General features: G+C 39.1%; 1 protein-coding gene across 1 annotated transcript in view; it reads right to left on the reverse strand.

Moving 5' to 3' along the window:
* ptk7b (protein tyrosine kinase 7b) overlaps positions 1 to 24,869 on the reverse strand; it is a 135,556-nt gene that overhangs the window by 35,412 nt on the left and 75,275 nt on the right. The window contains exons 2-3 of the mRNA XM_072436615.1: positions 21,463 to 21,762; positions 3,754 to 3,856 (exon numbers count right to left, since the gene is read on the reverse strand). Coding sequence (XP_072292716.1) covers positions 3,754 to 3,856; positions 21,463 to 21,762 — 403 coding nt within the window. The remainder of the gene's footprint in view (positions 1 to 3,753; positions 3,857 to 21,462; positions 21,763 to 24,869) is intronic.

Raw genomic sequence — 24,869 nt, forward strand, 5'->3', positions numbered from 1 at the left:
GGGGGGAAAAGACAAGAGAAGGGGAAAAGACAAGAGAAGGGGAAAATACCAGAGAAGGGGAAAAGACAAGAGAAGGTGGAAAAGACAAGAGAAGGTGGAAAAGACAAGAGAAGGTGGAAAAGACAAGAGAAGGGGAAAAGACAAGAGAAGGGGAAAAGACAAGAGAAGAGGAAAAGACAAGAGAAGAGGAAAAGACAAGAGAAGGGGAAAAGACAAGAGAAGGGGAAAAGACAAGAGAAGGGGAAAAGACAAGAGAAGGGGAAAAGACAAGAGAAGGGGAAAAGACAAGAGAAGGGGAAAAGACAAGAGAAGGGGAAAAGACAAGAGAAGGTGGAAAAGACAAGAGAAGGGGAAAAGACAAGAGAAGGGGAAAATACAAGAGAAGGTGGAAAAGACAAGAGAAGGTGGAAAAGACAAGAGAAGGAGAAAAGACAAGAGAAGGGGAAAAGACAAGAGAAGGGGAAAAGACAAGAGAAGGGGAAAAGACAAGAGAAGGGGAAAAGACAAGAGAAGGGGAAAAGACAAGAGAAGGGGAAAAGACAAGAGAAGGTGGAAAAGACAAGAGAAGGTGGAAAAGACAAGAGAAGGTGGAAAAGACAAGAGAAGGTGGAAAAGACAAGAGAAGGTGGAAAAGACAAGAGAAGGGGAAAAGACAAGAGAAGGGGAAAAGACAAGAGAAGGTGGAAAAGACAAGAGAAGGGGAAAAGACAAGAGAAGGAGAAAAGACAAGAGAAGGGGAAAAGACAAGAGAAGGGGGAAAAGACAAGAGAAGGGGGGAAAAGACAAGAGAATGGGAAAATACCAGAGAAGGGGAAAAGACAAGAGAAGGGGGAAAAGACAAGAGAAGGTGGAAAAGACAAGAGAAGGTGGAAAAGACAAGAGAAGGTGGAAAAGACAAGAGAAGGTGGAAAAGACAAGAGAAGGTGGAAAAGACAAGAGAAGGTGGAAAAGACAAGAGAAGGGGAAAAGACAAGAGAAGGGGAAAAGACAAGAGAAGGTGGAAAAGACAAGAGAAGGTGGAAAAGACAAGAGAAGGGGAAAAGACAAGAGAAGGAGAAAAGACAAGAGAAGGGGAAAAGACAAGAGAAGGGGGAAAAGACAAGAGAAGGGGGGAAAAGACAAGAGAAGGGGAAAAGACAAGATAATGGGAAAATACCAGAGAAGGGGAAAAGACAAGAGAAGGTGGAAAAGACAAGAGAAGGTGGAAAAGACAAGAGAAGGTGGAAAAGACAAGAGAAGGTGGAAAAGACAAGAGAAGGGGAAAAGACAAGAGAAGGGGAAAAGACAAGAGAAGAGGAAAAGACAAGAGAAGAGGAAAAGACAAGAGAAGGGGAAAAGACAAGAGAAGGGGAAAAGACAAGAGAAGGGGAAAAGAGAAGAAGAGGAAAAGACAAGAGAATGGGAAAATACCAGAGAAGGGGAAAAGACAAGAGAAGGTGGAAAAGACAAGAGAAGGTGGAAAAGACAAGAGAAGGTGGAAAAGACAAGAGAAGGGGGAAAAGAAAAGAGAAGGTGGAAAAGACAAGAGAAGGGGAAAAGACAAGAGAAGGGGGGAAAAGACAAGAGAAGGGGAAAAGACAAGATAATGGGAAAATACCAGAGAAGGGGAAAAGACAAGAGAAGGTGGAAAAGACAAGAGAAGGTGGAAAAGACAAGAGAAGGTGGAAAAGACAAGAGAAGGTGGAAAAGACAAGAGAAGGGGAAAAGACAAGAGAAGGGGAAAAGACAAGAGAAGAGGAAAAGACAAGAGAAGAGGAAAAGACAAGAGAAGGGGAAAAGACAAGAGAAGGGGAAAAGACAAGAGAAGGGGAAAAGAGAAGAAGAGGAAAAGACAAGAGAATGGGAAAATACCAGAGAAGGGGAAAAGACAAGAGAAGGTGGAAAAGACAAGAGAAGGTGGAAAAGACAAGAGAAGGGGGAAAAGAAAAGAGAAGGTGGAAAAGACAAGAGAAGGGGAAAAGACAAGAGAAGGGGAAAAGACAGTAAGAGGAGATGAACGGGCAGAAGAGGACCACTGGAGGATGGGAGAGAGCAGCACAAATACTGGAGTAGGTTTTCACGAACTCTTCAAACGTGTGTGCGCTTTCAACTTTGAAATTGAGGGAGCAAGTGCCATTTTGAAGATCGTATAGAATAGAGAGTAAAAAAAAGTGTTGAAGTCCTTTTTGGTGCCTTTTTTAATTGGCCGTGGCTGGAGAGCCGCGGCGCGGTCAAATGGCCGCGCAGTTTCAGGGACCGCGGCATTTCCCTTATAGCCCGTTATAGCCTCATGGCTAACCTTAACCTTAACCTTAACCCCAACCCCAACCCCAACCTTAACCCCAACCCCAACCTTAACCCCAACCTTAACCCCAACCCCAACCTTAACCCCAACCTTAACCCCAACCCCAACCCCAACCTTAACCCCAACCCCAACCTTAACCCCAACCCCAACCTTAACCCCAACCTTAACCCCAACCCCAACCTTAACCCCAACCTTAACCCCAACCCCAACCTTAACCCCAACCCCAACCTTAACCCCAACCTTAACCCCAACCCCAACCTTAACCCCAACCTTAACCCCAACCCCAACCTTAACCCCAACCCCAACCTTAACCTTAACCCCAACCTTAACCTTAACCCCAACCTTAACCCCAACCCCAACCTTAACCTTAACCTTAACCTTAACCCCAACCTTAACCCCAACCTTAACCCCAACCTTAACCCCAACCCCAACCTTAACCTTAACCCCAACCTTAACCTTAACCCCAACCTTAACCCCAACCTTAACCCCAACCCCAACCTTAACCTTAACCCCAACCTTAACCCCAACCTTAACCCCAACCCCAACCTTAACCCCAACCCCAACCTTAACCCAAACCCCAACCTTAACCCAAACCCCAACCTTAACCCCAACCCCAACCTTAACCCCAACCCCAACCTTAACCCCAACCCCAACCTTAACCCCAACCGAAACCCCAACCTTAACCTTAACCCCAACCTTAACCCCAACCTTAACCTTAACCCCAACCTTAACCCCAACCCCAACCTTAACCTTAACCCCAACCTTAACCCCAACCTTAACCCCAACCTTAACCTTAACCCCAACCTTAACCCCAACCTTAACCCCAACCCCAACCTTAACCCCAACCCCAACCTTAACCCCAACCCCAACCTTAACCCCAACCCCAACCTCAACCCCAACCTCAACCCCAACCCCAACCTCAACCCCAACCTCAACCTCAACCCCAACCTCAACCCCAACCTCAACCTTAACCCTAACCCTAACCCTAACCCTAACCTTAACCTTAACCCTAACCTTAACCTTAACCCTAACCTTAACCTTAACCCTAACCTTAACCTTAACCCTAACCCGGCGCGGTCTAAAACGGCGCTAAAACGCGGCACAAAAATAACATGGCAGTTTCGGCCGCACGCCGCGGCTCTGCAGACACTCCCTTTTTAATTAAAGAATCCATCTTTCAATTGATGCTTTTTGATGCTGCTCATGTTTCCATCTTACGCAGACCTTAAACTCCATTAGAAACATAATAATACATTTTAAAAAATAAAAAAATGAATAATAAATTGATAAAAAATACTGAAGTCTAACTGTTAAAAAGAGGGAATAAAGTGATATTTAAAATCATGTTTTAATATGTGTATTTAATTTAATTTTAAGCAAATCTGTCTTGCCTATGTTCTTGAAATGAATAGTACCATGAATAAACCATGTCTATACGTGTTTAATAACAAAACATTGCGGACTCTTACCGAGGATGACCGTCGATGTGGCAGCGAAATGTGACCGGCACGGAGCTCTCGATCTCTCCCTCTGAGGCCGGTTCCTTCAGGGTCACACCTCCGCTCTCCAGCCCTGGAGGAGGAAGACGAGGGGAAAGTGATGAGAACAAAGCTTAGAGTGGGACATCACACAGACTTATTTGACAGACTTTGGAAAAAACGGGATTTAGATATTGGACAATTGATGCTGTGAGTTTTATCTTTTTAAAATGCCTTGTGCCATTATAATTACCTGTTTGGTTTCTCCCTCTGTGTTATGTTTTTGAAATTTAAAAAAACGATTATATAGACACTTCACCAAAATATCTAGTGTGTACTGTAGTAAATAGTCATCTCAGATCCAAATTGGGGAAAGGGAAGAAAAGACAATGGAGTTCTTGTGTTGGTCAGAAGTCTGGAGGAACAATGGTTCCACCTGATGTCAATGTCTATTAAAACTAGAGATGTTAAATGTTAGTGTTACGATTATTGTGAGAACCACCATCACGATTTAACGATTATTCACGCTTATTGAGACTGTCACTATACGAAAATGTATTCCTATTATAATAACATATACTACTCAAGTTTGTGACCAGCATTACAAAATGTTACTTTCTGAAGACAAAATATACTTAAATATGAAAAAAACTTTCGGATTTCGAATAGATTGGAAGTGAAGACTTAATTTCGCTTCTAAAATTGTCACTGTTATAAGTTTTTGGTTCTTTGTGACATGAACGATCATGATTTTCTAATTAACTGAATAACCTCGACATCCCGAATTAAAAATACACCACAACATGCAGTATATGGAATCCAAGCGATATTGTGTGTGCCTGAAGAAGACAAGTAGACAGTTTGTACTATTCTACATGTTTTTCAAAAAGATAATAGCATGTCATCTTCCACGTTTTACAAAATGTTCTATCAATTTACTTTTGCTGAACAGTGAAAAATTCTCTACAATTGCTTTCAATGTGTTACCAATAATGAACTTACAAAATTAGGCTTGAAATGACGACATAATTAGACTGTATTAAGACTTATTAGACTGTCCACAGAGTATAGCGATGAAACATTCACACATTTTTAAAGTATAGCAAACAAAAGAGTCTTATTTTGTACAACTGTTGAATCCACGGGACCTAAAAATGATCTAATTTCAGCCATGAACAAAAAAAGTGCAGTTTTTGCCATTTAGAGCACAGTCACTGAGCTCAGTAGCTTTCAGTTTGTCCCCTGCAGTTGTTTTGAAGAGGACGCAGAGCTCTGTAGGTGATAAAGGAGGAGAGAGGGAGAGCGAGGGACAGCAGGAGAAAGGAGTTAAGTGGCTCCATGTGTTTGCTCTAAAGGACACAGACAGAGGCCTAAGCTGCAGGGAGCATCACCGCCTCACCACATCCATCACGGGGACATGCCTTTACACGGCTTTTATAGGCTTTTAATGGACACTTCATTGACCCGCTCTGGTAAAAGGCCCACTCTGCGACCGACTGTTACTTCTGCAGAAGGGGAAACGAGCACACACTAAGATGATCATTTTATGGCAAATAACCGATAATATGTATGGATAGAAATAGTGTAAAAGGAAATTGATATTGTACAAAGCGACTGTTAGAATGTTAGAGCTTATGAGTGAAGTGAATCAAATTTAACTCCCTTTTGCCTTGTTAGAACACAGAAATTAACACTTTACAGCTGTTCGTTAATATGCACTATTCCTGTATGTAATGTATGTATTATTACCATCAAGTAAAATCTTTGGCTTTAGAAAAAAATCTGACATTATTTCCTGTTTTTTTGATGCAATTCTTGTAGGTCACTGCCCATCGACTTGTTGGATGCTGTGGTTTTATCGTTAGTACCGCGCTCTTTGCCTCCAGCCCATGAGTTTCACCAGCCTGTGCTCGCTTCCCTCGCCCTCTGCTCGTTATGATCAAAATATAGGTTTTTAAAAAGGTCAACACAAAAAGGGGCTCTATTAGAGAAAACGGTGCCTCTTTACAATAAACAGTTCTTTTGTAAATAGTCAAAGATTTTCACAGTTTCTAAACTCGCATTATGGCTTATGTTTTTGGCCTTAGCAAAAATATATACCGTACATAAAAAAGGGAAAATATCGCTACTCTTTTTTAAAATTCAAATGCATCTTGTTTTCCAACTGAACACCGGTTTGAGCATAACATATTTTGCCCTATGATTCTATGTGTGCCTTTCTGACCACCGACTGACCTCACTGTCACTCACTCACACACAATATGGAGGCGAAGAGTCTTGCTTAAGGACACAATGACAACACGCACTGGTCTGAACAGAGATGACACCAGCAGCCAAACAGCAAACGTTATATTCATTTTATATTTAATGTTTCACTACCAATCACAAAGACAAAAACAGAAAATGTCCACTAATGTTTTCTTTATCCCGTTAGATGAATCTCGACACATTGAACTTCATGACTTCCACTGCAGATTTACAACTGTATCCTTCCTGTTCTAGTGCATTGGTCTCGACACGCTCCGAGTACTTGTTAGTCTGGTCGCCCTCGCACTGATATCAGACATTAACGTGTTGCACACCCGATCGAAAGCATGACCGACAGCCACAGAAACGCATTGATTTTTCCCTTATGAATCCGTCTAGTCTCGTAATAAGACGGACGACAATGGCCGCGGCGCCGCTCATCCCCATGTCATAGATCACGCTGACAAAGCTTCCCAACAAAGAACTGATAACACTTGAAGTAATATATCACGATGGGGACGCCCTTTGAAGCTTTTTGAATGCACGGCTGCACAATATGTCACTAAAGTATTGATGTTCCAAAAGTGGCTAGTGCAATAATCGGTAAAGGTTGGCAATATATCGAAATTTTGATTATACTGTGAATGTTTTGACAATCAAGCATGTCGTTTATTGTAAAAAAAATGCAACAAAAAGAGCAGTGAGAAATACAAATTGTAAAATGATGTTGTAAATGTTGATATATTTCTGCACTTTTGTGATTCATTTCACATTTAAGGAATTCGTTGTCAACTAAAATGTTTGAAGACATGCTTTAACACATTTCTGCTGCAAACTATTGTGTGACTATTGTTATTGGATACTAAAAATATATAGATTAATTTATATTATTATTATTGTATTAGTTTGTCAATATTGCCCACCCATAATAAGTAAAATGTAAAAAAAAAAGGGTCAGAATTTAGTAAAAATTGTATATAATGAGTATTGATTTAGCCTTTACATTGATTCTATTCCTTATTTAACTGAACAAAATGCAAATTACAACATCGCATACAAAACTGTTACATCAAATATCACTAGCTTGTGTTTTTTGTCCTGTGCAGCGCTGATTGCTCGACGTATTAAGCTGTCAGCGGCGTGTCAAAAAACATGCTTCTTCGGGATTCCCCTTTCCATGTCCATGCGTGTCGACGATCCAAATGTCTTCAGTGAAAAGGGGACATATAATTGTTGTTTACGGGATGCTGTATAATGATTGTGGAGTGCAGACAGTAACAGAACAACCCGTTTGTTTGGGTTACGTCGGTTTTCACGGTAAGATGATACTTCAGTACGACTCGATCATTTGTACTGGTGCCGGAGGGTCTGGTGAACCCGCCGAATCCTCTGTTGGATGTAAACAAAAATATGTTTGGAGGCAACATTCTAAGTTCAAAGTAGAATAATGCACGATCAGCAAATTAATACTAAACACAAATTATTTGAGGGGGATGGGAATGCGACAGACACTGACGTAACGGGCAGTAGGGGAAAATGAACCCCATTTAAATATAATAAGTCACTTTTTTTTTTCAATTTTTTGTTTATTTTATGTTGATCCAAAGCCTGTAGATATAGTCAGCATGATTTGTGGGCGGGGTCTGGCGTGGGGGGCCTCTCAGTTGATTAAATAGGAAACTCCACTTCTTCTAATACAGTAAATTTCCTGGAGATGTTAAAATGTGCCTCCTCTTCATGTCTTTGTGTCTGTAGCCCCTGTACGGGACAATATAACTGCTAAACTTGACATTTGCTCTAGTAGTTGTTGAGCCGGGAGTGATGGTTGTCAATTCATTTCAATGTAGAAGAGCTGCCCTGTTAGTGAGTGCTCCCTCAGATGCAAACAGTGTCGATAGTTTAGATTTTAAGAAGATCTCTTTTAAATACATTATCCTTATTCCAGCAGATGCAGTGTGCAGTGCCTTTAATTGCGTCCCTGTTTCTGCTTGTTTTATTTAACATAAAGCTGTCAGTGTTTGTAGCAAATACGTTCTACAGCAAGGCAGAAAAGCCGTGTATGAACATGTAAGAACATTGAACATTTTCCACAAATCAACCACTTGGTGGCAAGACTTTTCTATTGTTCTCCATAGAAATTAATGAGATTCCTGCTCAACCAGAAATGCCAAAACAACAGAAGTGGGCGGGATGTAATAAGGTGAATGTATCATTTACGACATAATCAAACAGTCAACATTTCAGTTATTCGAGTGTACAACCACCATGAAAATGACGTCAACTTAAAGAGACATTTAACAGTCTTGAGTGTACTTCTTTAAACCACAATGTCTCATCTTTTGGTTCGACAATCATGATCAAAAATAGGTTGTATGCATTTATTTTTGTGATTGGATAATTAAGAGAATTTGTGACAATGAGTCCTTGAATTTGATCAAATACAACACAAATTTACACGACGGTAGTAATTTTGCCTACACAACATTTAAAAGGCAAATGAAAAGGCCTTAAAAATGTTCGATGTGACCTGAAACCACATAAACTATAATATTTCTCTGTGTAGTCAGGCATTACATTTATTCCTCTATTTTGTGCCTTATGGGTCTCACAGAAGAGCTGGAGCATTGTTCTGCCGCCAGGTCGTGGAGGCGGCTGGAGAAACACCTGTCGGGCTGAATTACACAGGAAACAGGCCCCAGAGGCTCATGGGAAACGTGGTCTCTGAGGCAACGCAGACACGCTCACAGACCCATCTGAGGTTTGCGGCGCTCATTAGCTCCCCCCCCCCCCCCCCCCCCCCCCCCCCCCCCCCCCCACCACCACACACCAGACGCCCTCAAACTGTAACATTTCCATTAAAGTCTACGGGGGCTCCGCTGACGAGGTTGTTAGCGAAGTGAAATGGTGCGTGTGGCCCTCGGCGTTAAGTGAGCGGTAAATGTGGACAGGTTTTAAAAAGGCTGAGGACGAAGAAAGGCCCATCAACGAACAAGATTAAAAACAAACGTATTTATTCCAAAGACGATGTGCTAAAATGTGCTTTAAATGTCAAAACGTGAATGGACCGTATGATAAACCAGAAAAGTGCAGACACACAACATAATATTTACTAATTAAGAGGTTGGTTGTTAAATATTTGTTCATGCTTTAAGGCGATTAAATGTGTAGTTAAAGGACAAATATTGTGCATTATTTGTATTGTTATTGGCCGTTAAACATGGTCTTAAGTACCATTAGTTTGGCATCTCATGTTTTAATCTAGTTTTGGCACCATCTACAGACTGCAGAGGGAAAGACACATGTTCTGTTTTCTCGGAGATGCTGGGTAGCTATGCAGATGATAGTGATAGTGATTAGACGGGAGAAATGCACAGAACGAGCCTGGCGATGATTTATGGACTTAAAAACGGCAGAATAAATTCTCAGAGCCACGTCACAGATCGAGGAAAATGGGAAATTCAGAATGGAGTGTTTTTGACGGCCGGTGGGAGAAGAATTTCTAATCAGGATTCGTCAAACTAGTGCGAATGAAGGTAAAAGCCAGTCAAGGTATGTTTTTGATGTGGGAACAATGTTAGAACAGGGTTAGAATGTAAATATAGCATAATACGGTTTGTGTCCTTCATGTCCTGGTTCTAGTATGGCTCAAAACGTGAATGGACTGTAAGATTAACCAGAACAGTACAGACATATCACTTTATAACACTATTTGGCTTAGCAACTACTGCTTAGATGTTAGAGTTGGGGTATTAACATTTTCCCAGTAAGAAATAAAGATTTGTTGAAGCTTTAAGGCAATTAAAAGTGTAGTTGTTATAAAGAGTGAAATAAGTTAATCAGCTCTTTTTGCAGCGGTTTGAACAAGTTTTAGAACGTACAACATTTTTTACTATAACAATTGCAATATAACTTTTTTCCCCAGATTGTTCTCTCACCACTACTTAAAACAACCAAAGAGTTTTGCTGTTGGTTCTGCCTCACAATGGACAAAGATGACTCAAACTCATAACCTTCTCGTTCAGGGGTAAATGCACTTTCACAGTTTCTGACTTCACAATGAGAACAAATTAACTCTTAGTTTAGTGAATTATCCAAGTAATAAGTAGTTCAAAACACTTTGGCTGGTCCCATGTAAGAAATAAAGGACTTTTACTTAATCACCAAACACAGCGCCATGGCCGTTTTCAAAATGTTTTGCCAAAGTACATATTTTATATTACAAGCAGTTAAAATTATCTTTGATTCATGACTAAAACTGGTAAGAAATACGGATGAATCCACTTCACTCAAGTCAAAACTAATCATTTTACTTGTCCATTACTGACCAACAGCACCAAACGCATAAAAACTATAAATATATTGAGCCTTGTACAACATGTTAAACGCGCTGCACCCTCTCCGTAACTCTCTGTACCACGTGGGTCTTTGTCTCGTTCAAGGTCAGAGCTGTCAAACCCGTAACGATGAGGAAGAGGAGGAAGAGGAGGAAGTGAAGTCCCACGATCCGGAGGCGAGAGGCTGCAAACCTGTCATTAGGAAGTGAAAGCAAACAGGGAAACTCTGACTCACACTACAGGGAGTATTGACATGTGTAGTGATCGTGTCAGTGGCTTGGGCATTCGGGGGCCGTGTTTGAACTTGTCCGTCAGAACAGGTGGGAATTTCACTGATCATGTGACTTCAGACTGGTTCAAACACACACGAGGTTTGATCTGAAGCATCCGTATTCATCCAGCAAAACAGTGACATTACTCTGGGGTATTTTCTTGGTGCATTCTTTTCTCTGCCTGGTTTAGATTTGAGTACTTTTATTTTTTTTCCTCAAAAAAGACGCCCTTTTTTGCTTTTAACACAAATTTCAGCCAACCGTTTTTATTGCATTCAAAATACGGTTGAATAACATTGCCTATCATTTTATTGAGTCCAACAATTTATATTCATAATCAAATTGTTATTGTAGTAATTGATCAGTTCAGTGATTGCGGTTTATAAGTGTGCTTTATAATAACGTCTATAATATGTAGAAACATGTTCAATGTGTCACTGTATTTCCACTTGTTTAGTTTTGACTGCATCTCTAGCCCTGTCACGATAAATGTTGAAGTGCGATGAATATATGTAGAATATCACAATAGATAATATTTAAATCATACATTTCAACAATAATTCTAAAGCAGTATAATCCCTGTAAATAATTTTGATGTGGAATGTGAACAAAGAAGTTATTGACTTTTACAGCTTAAATATTGTTGTAAACATTTTAATATTTTTGTGTTTGATTTCATTTGTGTTTTTTTATTTAATGTGTTTTTCATTTAATATATTTCTATTTGTAATTGAATATTTTTGTGTTTTTATTTTACCATTTGTTTTTCTAATTGAATATTTTTGTGTTTTTTTATTTACTATGTGTTTTTAATTGAATATTTTTTTATGTAAGCTATAGTTGAGATAGTTGAATAAACTGTTGATACTTTACTGTGACTGGTTGTGTCATGTTTTCTTAAGAATGTTGCATCTACTGTAAGCAACAGCGTAAAAATGCCAAAATGTGAAAAAAGTAATGCAAGAAAAAAGTAAAATATTATTAGCCGACTAATTCAATTCAATCTATTTTTGTAACGGCCAAAATCACAACAGTGGTTGTCGAAGATTACAGACATCTTGACATTGCACTTGAATTACTTTAATTTAACACTACCTACTGTATTTTCCGGACTATAAGTTGTACCTTTTTTCATAGTTTTGACCGGGCTGCGACTTACTTATATTTATACTTATACTACGGAGCGACTTATATGTGATATTATTGGTTATTTTCACACTTACCTTATTACTCTTCGCTAACCTTATTTCATACTCCAGTGCAACTTATATGCTTTTTTTTCCTTCTATAATGTGCCTTTTTTGGCGACTGATAGTCCGGAAAATACGGTACATAGATGAAGTTGCGCAGCTGCTTTTCGGCCGCATGTATAGAAGCTCCGGGCGTCTGCTCCGACTGCATCCTCAGCTCATCTGTTCTCATCAGCGCCGCCTCCAACATAATCATTTAACGCCGTAATTACCCCGCGATCCGCCCCACACTGCCTGGCACTCTCCGAACAGGATTACGGGAAGAATTTGCAGCTAATAAGTTATGAAAGAGCGCCTTCTGCATTGGCGAGAGGACAGCTGCAGAAACCTGAGGAAGTGTGTGCGCCGGGGCAAAAATGTGGGTCAATTTGAGGACTAACCAGCTGGAACGCTTAATGAGTAAAGAGTGACAACCATTTCACAAGCACAAGGCAGTGCCACAGTTACAAGTGCTGAAGGAGAGAAGGTGTTTGTTTCCAGGGGTCACACGAGGTCACAAAACAGATTATATGCCAATTTGATTAGGCCAACTATTTGTGCATCTCAAATATATATTATTATAACCCTGGAATTAAGTCATTTCCAAAGTGCATCTGTGTATAGTGTGTAGATACTTTTAAATGTTTGCAATTGGTTTGGATAAAGATTACTTGGCAAATCGATTGTTTTTTTATAGTTATATTTTGACTTGAATAATGAACAAAATAGTAATAATTGTGGCAAATTTGGAAGTAAAATGAGTAGACTAAATTTATTTGTACTTTTTTGTAGTATACATTGAAAAGAAAATGAATGAAAGTGTTTTTTTGGCTGTTTATGTTACTTTAGTTATGTTCAGAAAAGTTGGACTTCATAAAGCTGATGACAAAAAGGACTGCTCTATAGTTGTAATGTTTCATCTCACAATAATCATGACACTAATATAATAATGTGATTGCTTATTAGTCAAGAAGATGCAAGCATAATGTGACTTTGCAGAACGAGTCTTACAAATACGTAATTATTGTATTGTTATGGTAAATTATGGATTCAATACTGTTCCAACTTAAAATTAAGATATATATTTTATTATCTTTAAACGGCATTGCATCACTAAAGCATAAACATAAGAGCTTCAACGGCAGTGACCGGTCTCAATCTTACTCAATTCAATATTTTTTGAAGAATCAGACCAGATATCTGCAACCTCACTAAATCGATAATTGGAATTATTCAAGTCACAATTAAAAAAAAAATAATAATAATAATAATCCTGACCATTTGAGAAGCTAAATTACGCATTTTAAATTCAATCCATCATCCAAAAAAAAGACCTAAATTGTAAATATATCGGGCTGTTTTTGCCATTTAATTTTGTCTTTCATAAAGGTCAATTTTGTAAAGTTGGTCAGAAACTTGAGGAACAGTAACATATCAAACAATGGTAATGACTGTGAATGTAAATTCACAGTCACAGTCTTAATAATCATGAATAATTGTTAAACTGTGATGTTTTTTTCTCACAATAATCGTAACACTAACATCTGACATTGTGACATTCGTGGCCTGAACAGAAATCTCTGGTTAAAATGGCCGTTTAGACAGTGATTTTTCTAACAGTGGAGAACATTTAGACCGACAGCACCATATGGGCTCGTACAGAATTCATTTGACATGGTTTGACGGGGGAAGGAGAAAAAAAAGATTTGATGAGCGTGACGGCGTGAGCTAAACCGGAGTGTCAGATTTTATCACGTGTGGAGGATCGAGGTCAACAGGCCGGCACCTCCGAGGACCAGAACCAGAGTGTTTGAGTGACGTGGTGAAGGACGAGGAGACGACACAGCCTGGTGCGTCTGGAGAAGAGGGCGAAAGCGGGAAAAGACTGCAAAGGAACTGAAATAACTGCACTTATCCACAGGAGCAAGGGTGAACTTTGAAAATACAGTACTTGTTTAAGCTGAGGGCCAATATCCCAAAAAACGCCTGAATTCAAACTGAAGCCGTTTCTGAGTACAAACAAATGGCTTTTTGTGAAGCCGAGACTGAAGTTTTGCCTTCCGTTGTCCGATTCCAATTATAAAACCCTGAATCATCCAAGAATTGGTGGATTTCATCAAAAATATGAGTGTTACAGCTTTCAAAAAATGCTTAAAATAAGAAAAAGTCAGAGGACCGCTCCAGGGCCCACAGACTCTTACCAGGTTTTAAGCAAGAAGTCATATTTTTGTCGGTTAAACATATGTTCAAACAAATAATTTAACATTGGTTAAAGATTATTTTTTTTATTGCTTAGGTTTATTCACAGTGGAAAGAGGATACAAAACATTTACTTAATCGTACCGTTACTTCGAACTAAATATATTACTAGGGTGAAAGTAAAAGCATGATGCCTGAAAACTACTGAGAACGACAATTTCTTGAAACATTAATAAGTAACTGAACACTACACACCTCTGATTGTGCTTTTGTCATTTGATTGATTAACTGCTTGAATGAGACTCGTTACTTGGCTACAGCAGTACTTTTACTCGCGTACTTGAGCGCCGTCGCCTCAAGTCGAGCTTAAAATCCAATATGTCCGACGTCACATGGTCAAACGCGCGCAGACTTGACGCCGGGACAAAAGAATAAGACCACAACCTCTGAGTCATAGCGGGAGGGGCACATGCAGCTTCAGAGCATGATAAACTATGTGTGTGGGGGGGAGGGGCTACTGTACACGGAGCCCCTCCCACTCAACCTATTTACAGTGAGACACGCGATTTAGCACACACTCGAACGCACCGCGCGGATTAAGAGCTGCGGGGGGTTAACGTGGCTTTATCGTCCGGTAAATGTATGTTGGGCAAATACGATTCCAGCTGTCAAAACACGAGACCACCGGAAAGATCTAGAAGGCCATATTATGTGTGTGTGGGGGGGATATCGACAATCATTTAAAGGTTACCGTCAATATCTCGATGGCAATAGTTGGACAATATTTTAACAGTGAAATCTTGTCAAATACAAAACCTGAAAGGAACAAAACATTAAATGCAAAAGGGCAGAATTAACACTTTACATCCTTGTTTGGGTATTTTTTGTATCGTTTTAATTATAGATATACTCAATATTCTAATTTTGCACATCTCCAAAACAATTATAATATTCTACCTTTTTAATGACATCTTACCCAGCTCTAATGGGAATCTATTAAAATAAGTGTAACAATTCATAAAACTTAAATGGTAAAAACGGTCATTTCTATTTTAGTTCAAGTAGAAAAACGTCATTGTTTTTACCTATAAAATAAACTTCCATCAAGTTTATGCTGCAAGTACACAATAAAATCATATACACAATGTTCTGTTGTGAAGGAATGTTCTATGGCTTCAACTGACGATTATTTTAGTGGTCGACAAGTCAAACAATGACTTCTATTGTAAGAGTGAGTGTTTAAATACATGATCAACCAAATAAAGGATGGAATATGGTGACTGAAGGCTTCTAGAGGGAGAATATTTACAATTAAAGTTCATTCTTCGACAGATATTGATGACGATTCTTAAAATACACGTACAGTTATGTTTCATAGTCAACGAGTTACAAATGCTGTTGTGCTAAGGTTATCAATTAAGTTCATCTTAAAATATATAAAACATGGTCAGAGTTTTATACCGTATTTTCCGGACTATAAGTCGCACCTTTTTTCATAGTTTTGGCCGGGGTGCGACTTATATTCACATTTATACTTATATACTCATACTCCAAATCGACTTATGAGATATTAGTTATTTTCACACTTGCAACTGCATTTCATACTCCAGTGCAACTTATATAATATGTTTTTTTCTCTATTATGCATTTTTTGGCTGATGCGACTTATAGTCCGGAAAACACGGTATATAAAATTTGAAAAATGTCTAAATTATGACCACGATATGATAAATTATGAAGGACCCACTTTCCTTTTTCACCATTCTAAGTTTGATAAATGACCTGAATTATTCAAGCTTTTCCAACTACAGAAGCCCCCCGAGGATCAAAACTTTAAATTCCCACTGGATGTATGTAACAATATACAGCAGATGTTGGATCATTTATCTTGCGAGAGTTACATTAGAGGTGGTTTTAAAAATGTGTTGAAATAAAGTTAAATTAAACCTGACTGTATTGGATATTAAAGTCCACGTCAGTTAATGTGACTGTTTTATCATGATGTAATTTACAACTGACCCACTTTTATTATTCTTTTATTACTTTTTAAGGGCGGGAATTATTCAAGCTTCTCCAACTACAGAAGCCTCAGAGGAGCAAAACTCAAATCTAAATCTCCCACTGGGTCAACGCAACAAGATAAACCTGACGGATCATTTATCTCATGCGATTCGCGATGAACCAGCGTTTCAAAAAGCTACAATAAAAAAACACTAGGGAGTAAAAATACAGTATTTTAAATTTCAAGTTTGATTTACAATGTATGTGGTATTTTCTTTTATTTTAAATCAAGTCTGTCCACACTTTCCTTAGAAAACCAATCGAAAATAAAGCAAAACACTGTTATGTGTAGTATTCATACTCAGAAAACAAACCATTTTAAAGATGATTTTGCATAAATATCACAGTATGGCATTAAACTGGCATTAAACTATTTTCTTTTAATGCTTTTATTCAATTACACTTGTTTTTATTGCTCAAAACACATTGGAAACATGCATTCTTACATTCCTCCATCGAGAAATATAAGTGCAATGCTGTACCGTGGAACATTCTTGGCAAAGCAACAACAACATCTCCATGGTGACGAGCACGTGGTAGACCCTCAACAAGTAAAAGTTGCACAATGCACCTTTAAAATAAGAAATTGAACAGTTTTATTGCGGAAACATTTGCGTGTGATTCGCCAAAAGCCACGTTAAGACACAGTTGCACCATTGCTCTCACATTTACATCAAAAACAACTGTCTGATGCATTAAGAGCCTTTATGTAAGTGCTTCTGGTCCGTCTCCATTAAACACACGTCTCCTGCTGTGAGGAGACATCTGTCAGAGCACTTCACTGATTATTGGCACGTTTGAAATGCACTAAATACACTGCGGGATACGAATTCACGCCACATAAATGGAAATGATTGGGCAAAAAAAGCTGCTTATGCCGGTCTGGAACATGTCATTTACCAGATAAACCGTTAATCTACAATGTTGTCACGGAAATGTGTTCGTACGGCTTGGATTTATTATATTTCATAGGTTTTAAGTACAGTGTGTGCAAGTCTGGGATAAAACAAAGCAATAGCAGCCTTAGATTACATTGTTTTGTGACCAATTGGAGCATTATTTCCAAGTCGAGCACTAATTTAATGCATGTAATATGGTCTAAATACATGGATATTAGTAGGCCAGCGTTAAATTGTCACGTCATACACAGCATATTTCTTCAGCAGCTGATCGCACACACTGGTGGACCATTAAGAACAGCTCGTCTGCCCAATTCTTTGTTTTATGCAACACTACCAAAACACTTAGCCGCTTTATCTTTGGTAACGTAAATCTCTTCTCTAAACTCTTGAAACAAATAGGTTAGTCTCACATCAATTTGCTTTTGAATTCAAGCCACTTCCTTTTATTCTTATCCCGCGGAAATCGATGAAAGAAACGCATCTCCGTCTTGTTTATATTGATTTCTGTTCCATTTGAACAATGCTGAACCAAGCAAAGACAGAGGTTAAGCTGCCGGCTGCTTGAACCCACAAGTGAGGAACATCACACTTAACATCACATTTTCACCTTGTTGAACGTCTTTGTAGGTCGCTGTGACGGCTAAATATGTATTTAGGGGCGTTTGAAGTGTCCATCGTCGCCCCCTGCTGTCTCAGTAGGGAAAACAACTCTCCTGAGAAACCCTGGCTCTTTCTTTTATATTTGGCAATGTGAAATGTTTTGTATGTGTACCACTAAACACACAAAAACATGATTTTCACGCAGGGCCTGCAGGGGAAGCTGGATAGCCAAGAGTTACTTAGTTCTGCTTTAAAAAATCCTATAGCTTCTCTGGTGGAGGGTCTACCGCCCGCTTGTCTCCAGGCAGACAAGAAGATGGCGCCACTGATCTAAGTCACAGGTCAGATCTGTGGAGAGGCCATACAGCTCAGTAAGAGTCCACGTTTTTCAAGGCATTTTCAGAGCAACGGAAACATATGTAATAAATGCAAGATCGATAAGTTTAAAGTCGTACTGTGGAGGATTCCAGGCAAACAATAACATCTCCACCAGAAAGGTTGCACCTTTAAATCATAAAGTATGCCTGGCCCAAACAAGGGATGAAACTTTGGGTATTTCCTCAATGAAAGTATAGTTCCAACAAATCCTACTATTCATTATTGCCAAATTTCACTTAATTAGTAGAGTTAATGCGACTTTCACTACAATGTCACAATGACTTATTTACCGTTTACAATGCAATTCCAATTAGTAACATCTTGGTTCTTCCAGTATCCATTAAATCTGGCCACGTTTAACACACAAACATTGAGGAAGCGTCTAGACGTCTTTTAACTGATCTTGTCTTTTCATTTATTCCTTTGCCAGTAAAAGCTCTATATCTTCACTGTGCTGTGTGGGAATATTAATGAACCGGCAGAAGATTGAGTTTATTCCGGGACGCAGCGGCGGTGCGCGTCCAACTCGTTTGGCATTTGTGGCGGTATGTCAGTTATTAACGGGGCAGATCATGTCCTGTGGCCCACATGAAAGCACTTCTGCAGAGACGTGCAGAAATGATGGAAGCTGTGATTCTGCAAGGATGAAAGGAGTGGATTTTGAAGAGGTCAAGGTTTAAACAAGCAAACCGCAAATTTGTCATGGTGGTAACGCTTTAGAGATTTTAATATGAACTTTCTGCCTGGATTAATGTGGTTGTTCGGGTCACTACAATGAGGTCGGTGGAATATATTAAGTGAAATTGCAATGTTTTATGTTCGTAAGTCACTGCTTAGTTCAATCTTAGTCCCAGAATTGTTTGTTTCTAGTTAGTAAAGGGAGTACCATATTTTCCGCACTATAAGGCGCACTTAAAAGCCTTTAATTTTCTCAAAAAACGACAGTGCGCCTTATATATGGTATATATGGATGAATTCTGGTCGTGGTTACTGACCTCAAAGCGATTTTGTGTGGTACACGTTTTGTTTTGCTTAATGCGCCTTATATAAGAAAAGATATCAAAAATAGACCATTCATTGACAGTGCACCTTATAGTGCGGAAAGTACGGTAGTCAAGTGGCAGATTGTGCACTTAGATTTTTCACAAGATGATCAAGAGTCTCTTTGGACAAAAACAATATCTGAATAAACTGAAGTGGCAGGTTCTAACTCGGTTTATTAGTCAAAAGGAACAGACCAAGTTTATGATGTCTTTCTTTTTTTTTTCTCTGACATTTGATACTAAACAGACAAAACTTAAAAGGCAATATTCAAAAAGACGAAACAATAATTATGACACCAAAAAGACTGCAAAAAACAAATAAACACCTGTATCTTATGATTTTGCTCCTGACCACAGCGCCTATACATTCACTTTATTTATGAGTACAATCATGAGTATTTTTAGCTTTTTGAAGACAGAAGTATCAAACATTTTCAGCTTTTCTGCAACTCTACTTGAGCGTAAAGCAGGACTATAACTCGTATGAGCTTAAATGACTTTTCCAAGACGGAGGCCCTTCTTCCCGTCATTTCTCCAAAGCGTACACAGACACAAAAGCTTTTCAGTTTTGCTGCTTCCTCGGGGCCCGGAGCATGTTGTTCATTATCCCAAATGGAACTTATATTCCCCGACCGGACTGAAACTCAAGACCTCACTGTGGTTTAGTTATAGCCTGTAAGAAAACTATTGTTTCTTAACACTAATTTGCACCCATGATTCAAAGCAATAACTAGCTCTGTATTCGTCTGAAACAAAGCACATTCAAGAGGTGAATTAACTGTCTCGCTCAGTCATTTTAACACAAAAGGTCTTTGAAAGTACATGGAATGGACAGTGTTACACAACAGAAAGATAGAAAGAAACGCAGGCTTGGTGGCACAAATATCCAGTTTCCTTCAGAGGAGGAGACATTCCTGCAGCCAATACACTCCTGATACACAATACTACGGCTTTTGTTTAAAGTTTGTCATGTAGAAACTGGATGCACAGATGTGATCACCAAATGAAACTCTAGCAACTGTTAATTTACTCTCAGGATATGGAGAGTTTTTCATTAGAGTGATATACAGCCTCTAAAAGCAAAACAATTTGGACCGTTTTAGCAGTAACTACGGGCAACAAACTTTACTTGTCATTATATTCACCTTATTCTGCCCCGCCCACTTTTATGGTGGCACCCAGACGGATTTACAGAATAAGGTGGAGAGCAAATGTCATTTTAAGATTCATACTAAAGCAATAAAAGCGGTTTGCACCGTGGCGATAGTATTTTTTCAAATCTTCAACTCAAAAAAGAATATTATAAACATTTGGACTAGGAATGTCAAGACGATCAGGTTAATCGATAATTGTCATTATTTAAGTCATAATATAATCATAAGAGCCATGTTTTTGGTTCAATCTATGGTCAAAAAACTTGACTTAAATGTAAATAACTTTTTATCTGGCTGTTTTTGTCATATCTAACTTTATTTTGTGTTTCCAAAAGTCAAATTTCCTAAAGCCGGCCACCAAAATTGAGGAAAAGTAACATGTTAGACCACGGGATCGACAGATATGTAAAGATTTCACTGCAGTTTAGTCAGTCTCAAGAATCGCAAATAATCTTTAAATCGTGATGTTTTTTCTAACAATAATTGTAACAGTAAAACTTGGTATTGTGACATTTCTACTTTGGAGATATGGAAAATCAGAATGTGAGATATATTATCTGTGAATACAAGACAAAGCGGCAAAAAGAGCCAATAAAAATAAAAAACTTTACTTTGTGTCGTGCAAACAACACTCAAAAATATTAAATGTTTAACCTTTTTAGATATATTATGCCACCTTTTTCCAACCACATAAATTCTTTGTAAAGTAAAAATTAAAATTAAATAAGAGATAGCCATGGTCAGTATTTAATTCTTTGGAGGGAAGGATAAGGTATTTTTCTGCACTTTCTCCCACGACATTTACAAAATGATGAGTCGCAAAATCATCTGATATACATGAACGTGGGGGTGCACGGTGGCAAAGGCTATTAGCGCTCTTGCCTCCCAAGAAGGAGATCATGGGCGCATGTTCTCCCCGTGTTACCGTGGGTTCTCTCCGGGTTCTCCGGCTCCTCCCACCGTCCAAAGACATGCATGTGTTAGGTAAAATTGGTGACTCTAAAATTGGCCCTAATGAATGAATGTGAGTGTGAACTGTCTGTAATGTCTATGTCTCTGTGTTAACCCTGCGACAAGTTGGCCACTGTCCAGGATGTACCCTGCCTAAGGCCCGAAGTCACTGGGACAGGCTCCAGTCACCCGCGACCCCGAAAGGGAACAAGCGGTAGAAAATGGATGGATGGATGGATACATGAACGTGAGAATCCAAAAATAAATATCGCGGAGTATTTCTCCAACCACAGGGCTATCACTTTTAACCTATGAAAAAGGAGCACTCACATTTGATGTTGAACGACGCGGGGGTGGAACTCAGAGACTCTCCCGTCGCCTCGTTGGACACCACGCACTCGAAGTTCCCCGAGTCGAGTTTGCGGTCGACGGAGGTGATCTTGAGGTTGCTTCCCTCCTGAAAGCGCCGGTCTGTGTTCTCCAGGCTCTGGCCGTCGTGAGTCCACCTGTAGGTCACGTCGGCCGGCTCGCTCACCTCACAGCGCAGCATGGCACTCCGGCCGTGCAGAGCGTCCTGGGACTTGGGCTCCTTTGTGAACTGCATGGCGGCCGACGCCTGGAGAGACAAGACTGTGGACGGGAAAAGAACAGAAAGCACATTATTCATTAGAATTTTGATTGATTTTAGAGCGAGACTATGAAACTGTGAAACGTATAATAGTGAAATGCAGAAAAGTGTCAGGTCAATGTTTATTTTATGGGAGTGTCTACAGAGCCGCGGCGCGCGGCCGAAACTGCATGGGTTTTTTGTGCCGCGGCTCCTGAAACTGCTGCGCTATTTGACCGCGCCGGGTTAAGGTTAGGGTTAAGGTTAGGGTTAAGGTTAGGGTTAAGGTTAGGGTTAAGGTCAGGGTTAAGGTCAGGGTTAAGGTCAGGGTTAAGGTCAGGGTTAAGGTCAGGGACAAGGTCAGGGTTAAGGTCAGGGTTAAGGTCAGGGTTAGCCATGAGGCTATATGGCCGTGCCGCGGCTCCTGAAACTGCTGGGTTATTTGACCGCGCCGCGGCTCTGCAGCCACGGCCTTATTTTATACATGTTTTTTGCAAATACTCGAAGCTCATTGCTGATTGAGATGGATGGTTTTATTGAGATTTGATCTAACTGTTGATTGGATTTAGTTGCGTTGTAGAATTTAATCCTTTAAAATCATAAAACTGCCTATTAAAATGAGTCATTTTGCTATAATCTAGTGTGGAACATTGGATTGGAACATGGATTAATGTCTTTGTACTTTGCTCCTTCAAATAAATATTTAAGTTAATCAAATTAAACTAAAAATAAACAGATTGTTATCCAGATACACTAATCAATACTAAAATAATAGAAAATAGATACGCGTGTGTGTAGGTATTGATTGTGAATTCTTGAATTGTAGTTTAAGCCTAAGAAGTTATAGTTTTATGATATTTTTTATAAATCTATCCATCGCTAGTTTCGATATAAGAAAATATATTGATATGTCGAGACTGGCAGAGGTCTCAAAAAGTATATATACCCGTGCAAAAATATCGATGCTTAAATTTTCATCCAAAAATGCAGTTTTTTTCCATCATGAAAATAATCCACAAACTAGGAATGTGCTTTGGCAATACAAAACCATGAATAATGCGAATAATGCAAATATTACAAAAATAAAATACAAATATGAAATCTTGTGACTTGGAAAATTCTATTGCATAAATTACATAAGGCTGTTTTCTTACAATCATTGTGTTATAGAAATGTGTAATGAGTTTAAAAGCTATTCCAATTTAGCAAAATAGAGTTTGAAATGTTAGTATCGTGACAACAGTGCCCAAGACTGCATCTGCTGAAACGCTGAAAAGTGAAGAAGTTTGTATGAAGCTAAAAACTGACATGATTAGAACAAGTCTGATGAAAGAGTATGGACCTTAAAAACACAGAGGAGCTTCATGGAATACCAAGTGCAGAGACGAGTAAGTGTTTATAGCTCTGTAGAGGAAAGCAAAGTAGAAACATGAAAGCAAACTAATGCGAGCCAACGAATAGAAGTGTGGTCACTGTGGTTCTGGCACAAACACTAAGATGGCAGGAAAAATGGAAAAATGTACGAATATTGAATTACACACATAAATGGTAAACGCGTTGTGTAGTTTTCTTGCATGAATTTAAGAAAAAATTAAATTCAAAGTGTTCCAAGGTCTTTATCATCATCTTTGTTAACATATTAGATACAACTTTCCCATTTGTTGGAAAGTCTTTGAGTGAACTAGATCTGACTGAAAATCGGTTCATTTCAATCGGAGTTGAAACTTAAATAAATCAGGCTTGGAATTAGATAAACAAATCCTTCTGTTCGATCTGACAAAATGTTGTTAAGTACAAGATAGAGAAGTTTGGCGTGTGCAGGTTCTACTTTAAGGGCTGATCATTACGTCCCTGAAAGTGCATTTGGAGAAAACAGCCTTTCCAGATGAGAGCTTATGTGTTGAGAGAGCAACAAACTTATAAAAAGGACAACAAAAACTTAATTTTGTCAGGTTTGTCTCACCTTAAATTTAATTACTCAAAAGTGGGTCAGTGTGCAATATAAAACAACTGTCGTGGACTAGTCTATGGCGTCCTGAATCGTCCAAACTAAGAGGAGCGAGAGAGTGAATGTGGGCCTTAGTGGAGAGCTGCAGTTAAGATTTTACTGCATTTTCCATTCATTAAAAGATCGTCATGGCGACCACTTCACCTCCCGTAGGAATGTAGTGAGAGTTTAGACAAAGCTTCGAGCTGCGAATTATTCCTGGGCAAATTATCAGACGAACGCGTTTCCCTTTTCCCCGTCGGAGAGGAACGTCGAGAGCGTGAATAATTTCTGCACCAGATACTCGGGCATCAAGGGATCTGCGAACTAAACTCTTGGTTGCGATTGAAAAGTAAAATCTGTATGGACGCAATTGGCAAATCAAAAAAGACTGTCGTTTGTGGAGGAAATGATGGTACAAATGCATGTGATTCTTCAATTAGTTTGTCAGTGTTTTTGTCAAATTCTCCTTGACACGTTTAAAATGTAAACTTCCAACAAAGCCCTATTATTAAAACACAAAACGCATGAATCGCAAAACTCAATTTGATATTTTTCTCAAATCGTGCAGCCATTGAAAGATTTTGATTGCTTGTGTTTTGTTCAACAGAATCAAACAGCATACAATTTGGAGCTCGATTTATTTTCACATTTTTAAACCCAAACTTCAAACAGTTTTCATTGCTTTTTTAAAAATCTTGCATCAAGCTGCTACAAAGGATTCACAAATATTAAAACAAAGCAAGTACAAGTTATTGCAGTAGTTCAATGCTTGACTAACCCGAGACTATAAAATGTTCAGATTTTTCATATGTGATCAATTTGTTCAACTGTTTCCCTATATTTGTCTTGGAGTGAAGGTAATTTTTAACCATGATCAATAGTTCCTGCACAACATCGATCCATGAGCCACGCTTCCCATGCAACACAAAGGACAATAAGTGCACCATTTGACCTCTTTTGTGCCTTCTTCAAAATTGTACCGTTTAGCTGAAACTATTCTTCCATTTTTCCACTGCCGGGTGAAAAACAACATTAATAATCTCATCACGTTCTCGTCCCACGTCGCGTTCAACTCGTCGATAACCGTCTCATCCCTGTGGCATTACAATGTTGTCAAATCTGAAGGAGTCGTGGGGCTGA

Source organism: Eucyclogobius newberryi, unplaced genomic scaffold (genome assembly GCF_026437365.1).
Source record: "Eucyclogobius newberryi isolate DKJ021-1_F unplaced genomic scaffold, fEucNew1.0.hap1 SCAF_8, whole genome shotgun sequence".
NCBI lineage: Eukaryota > Metazoa > Chordata > Actinopteri > Gobiiformes > Gobiidae > Eucyclogobius > Eucyclogobius newberryi.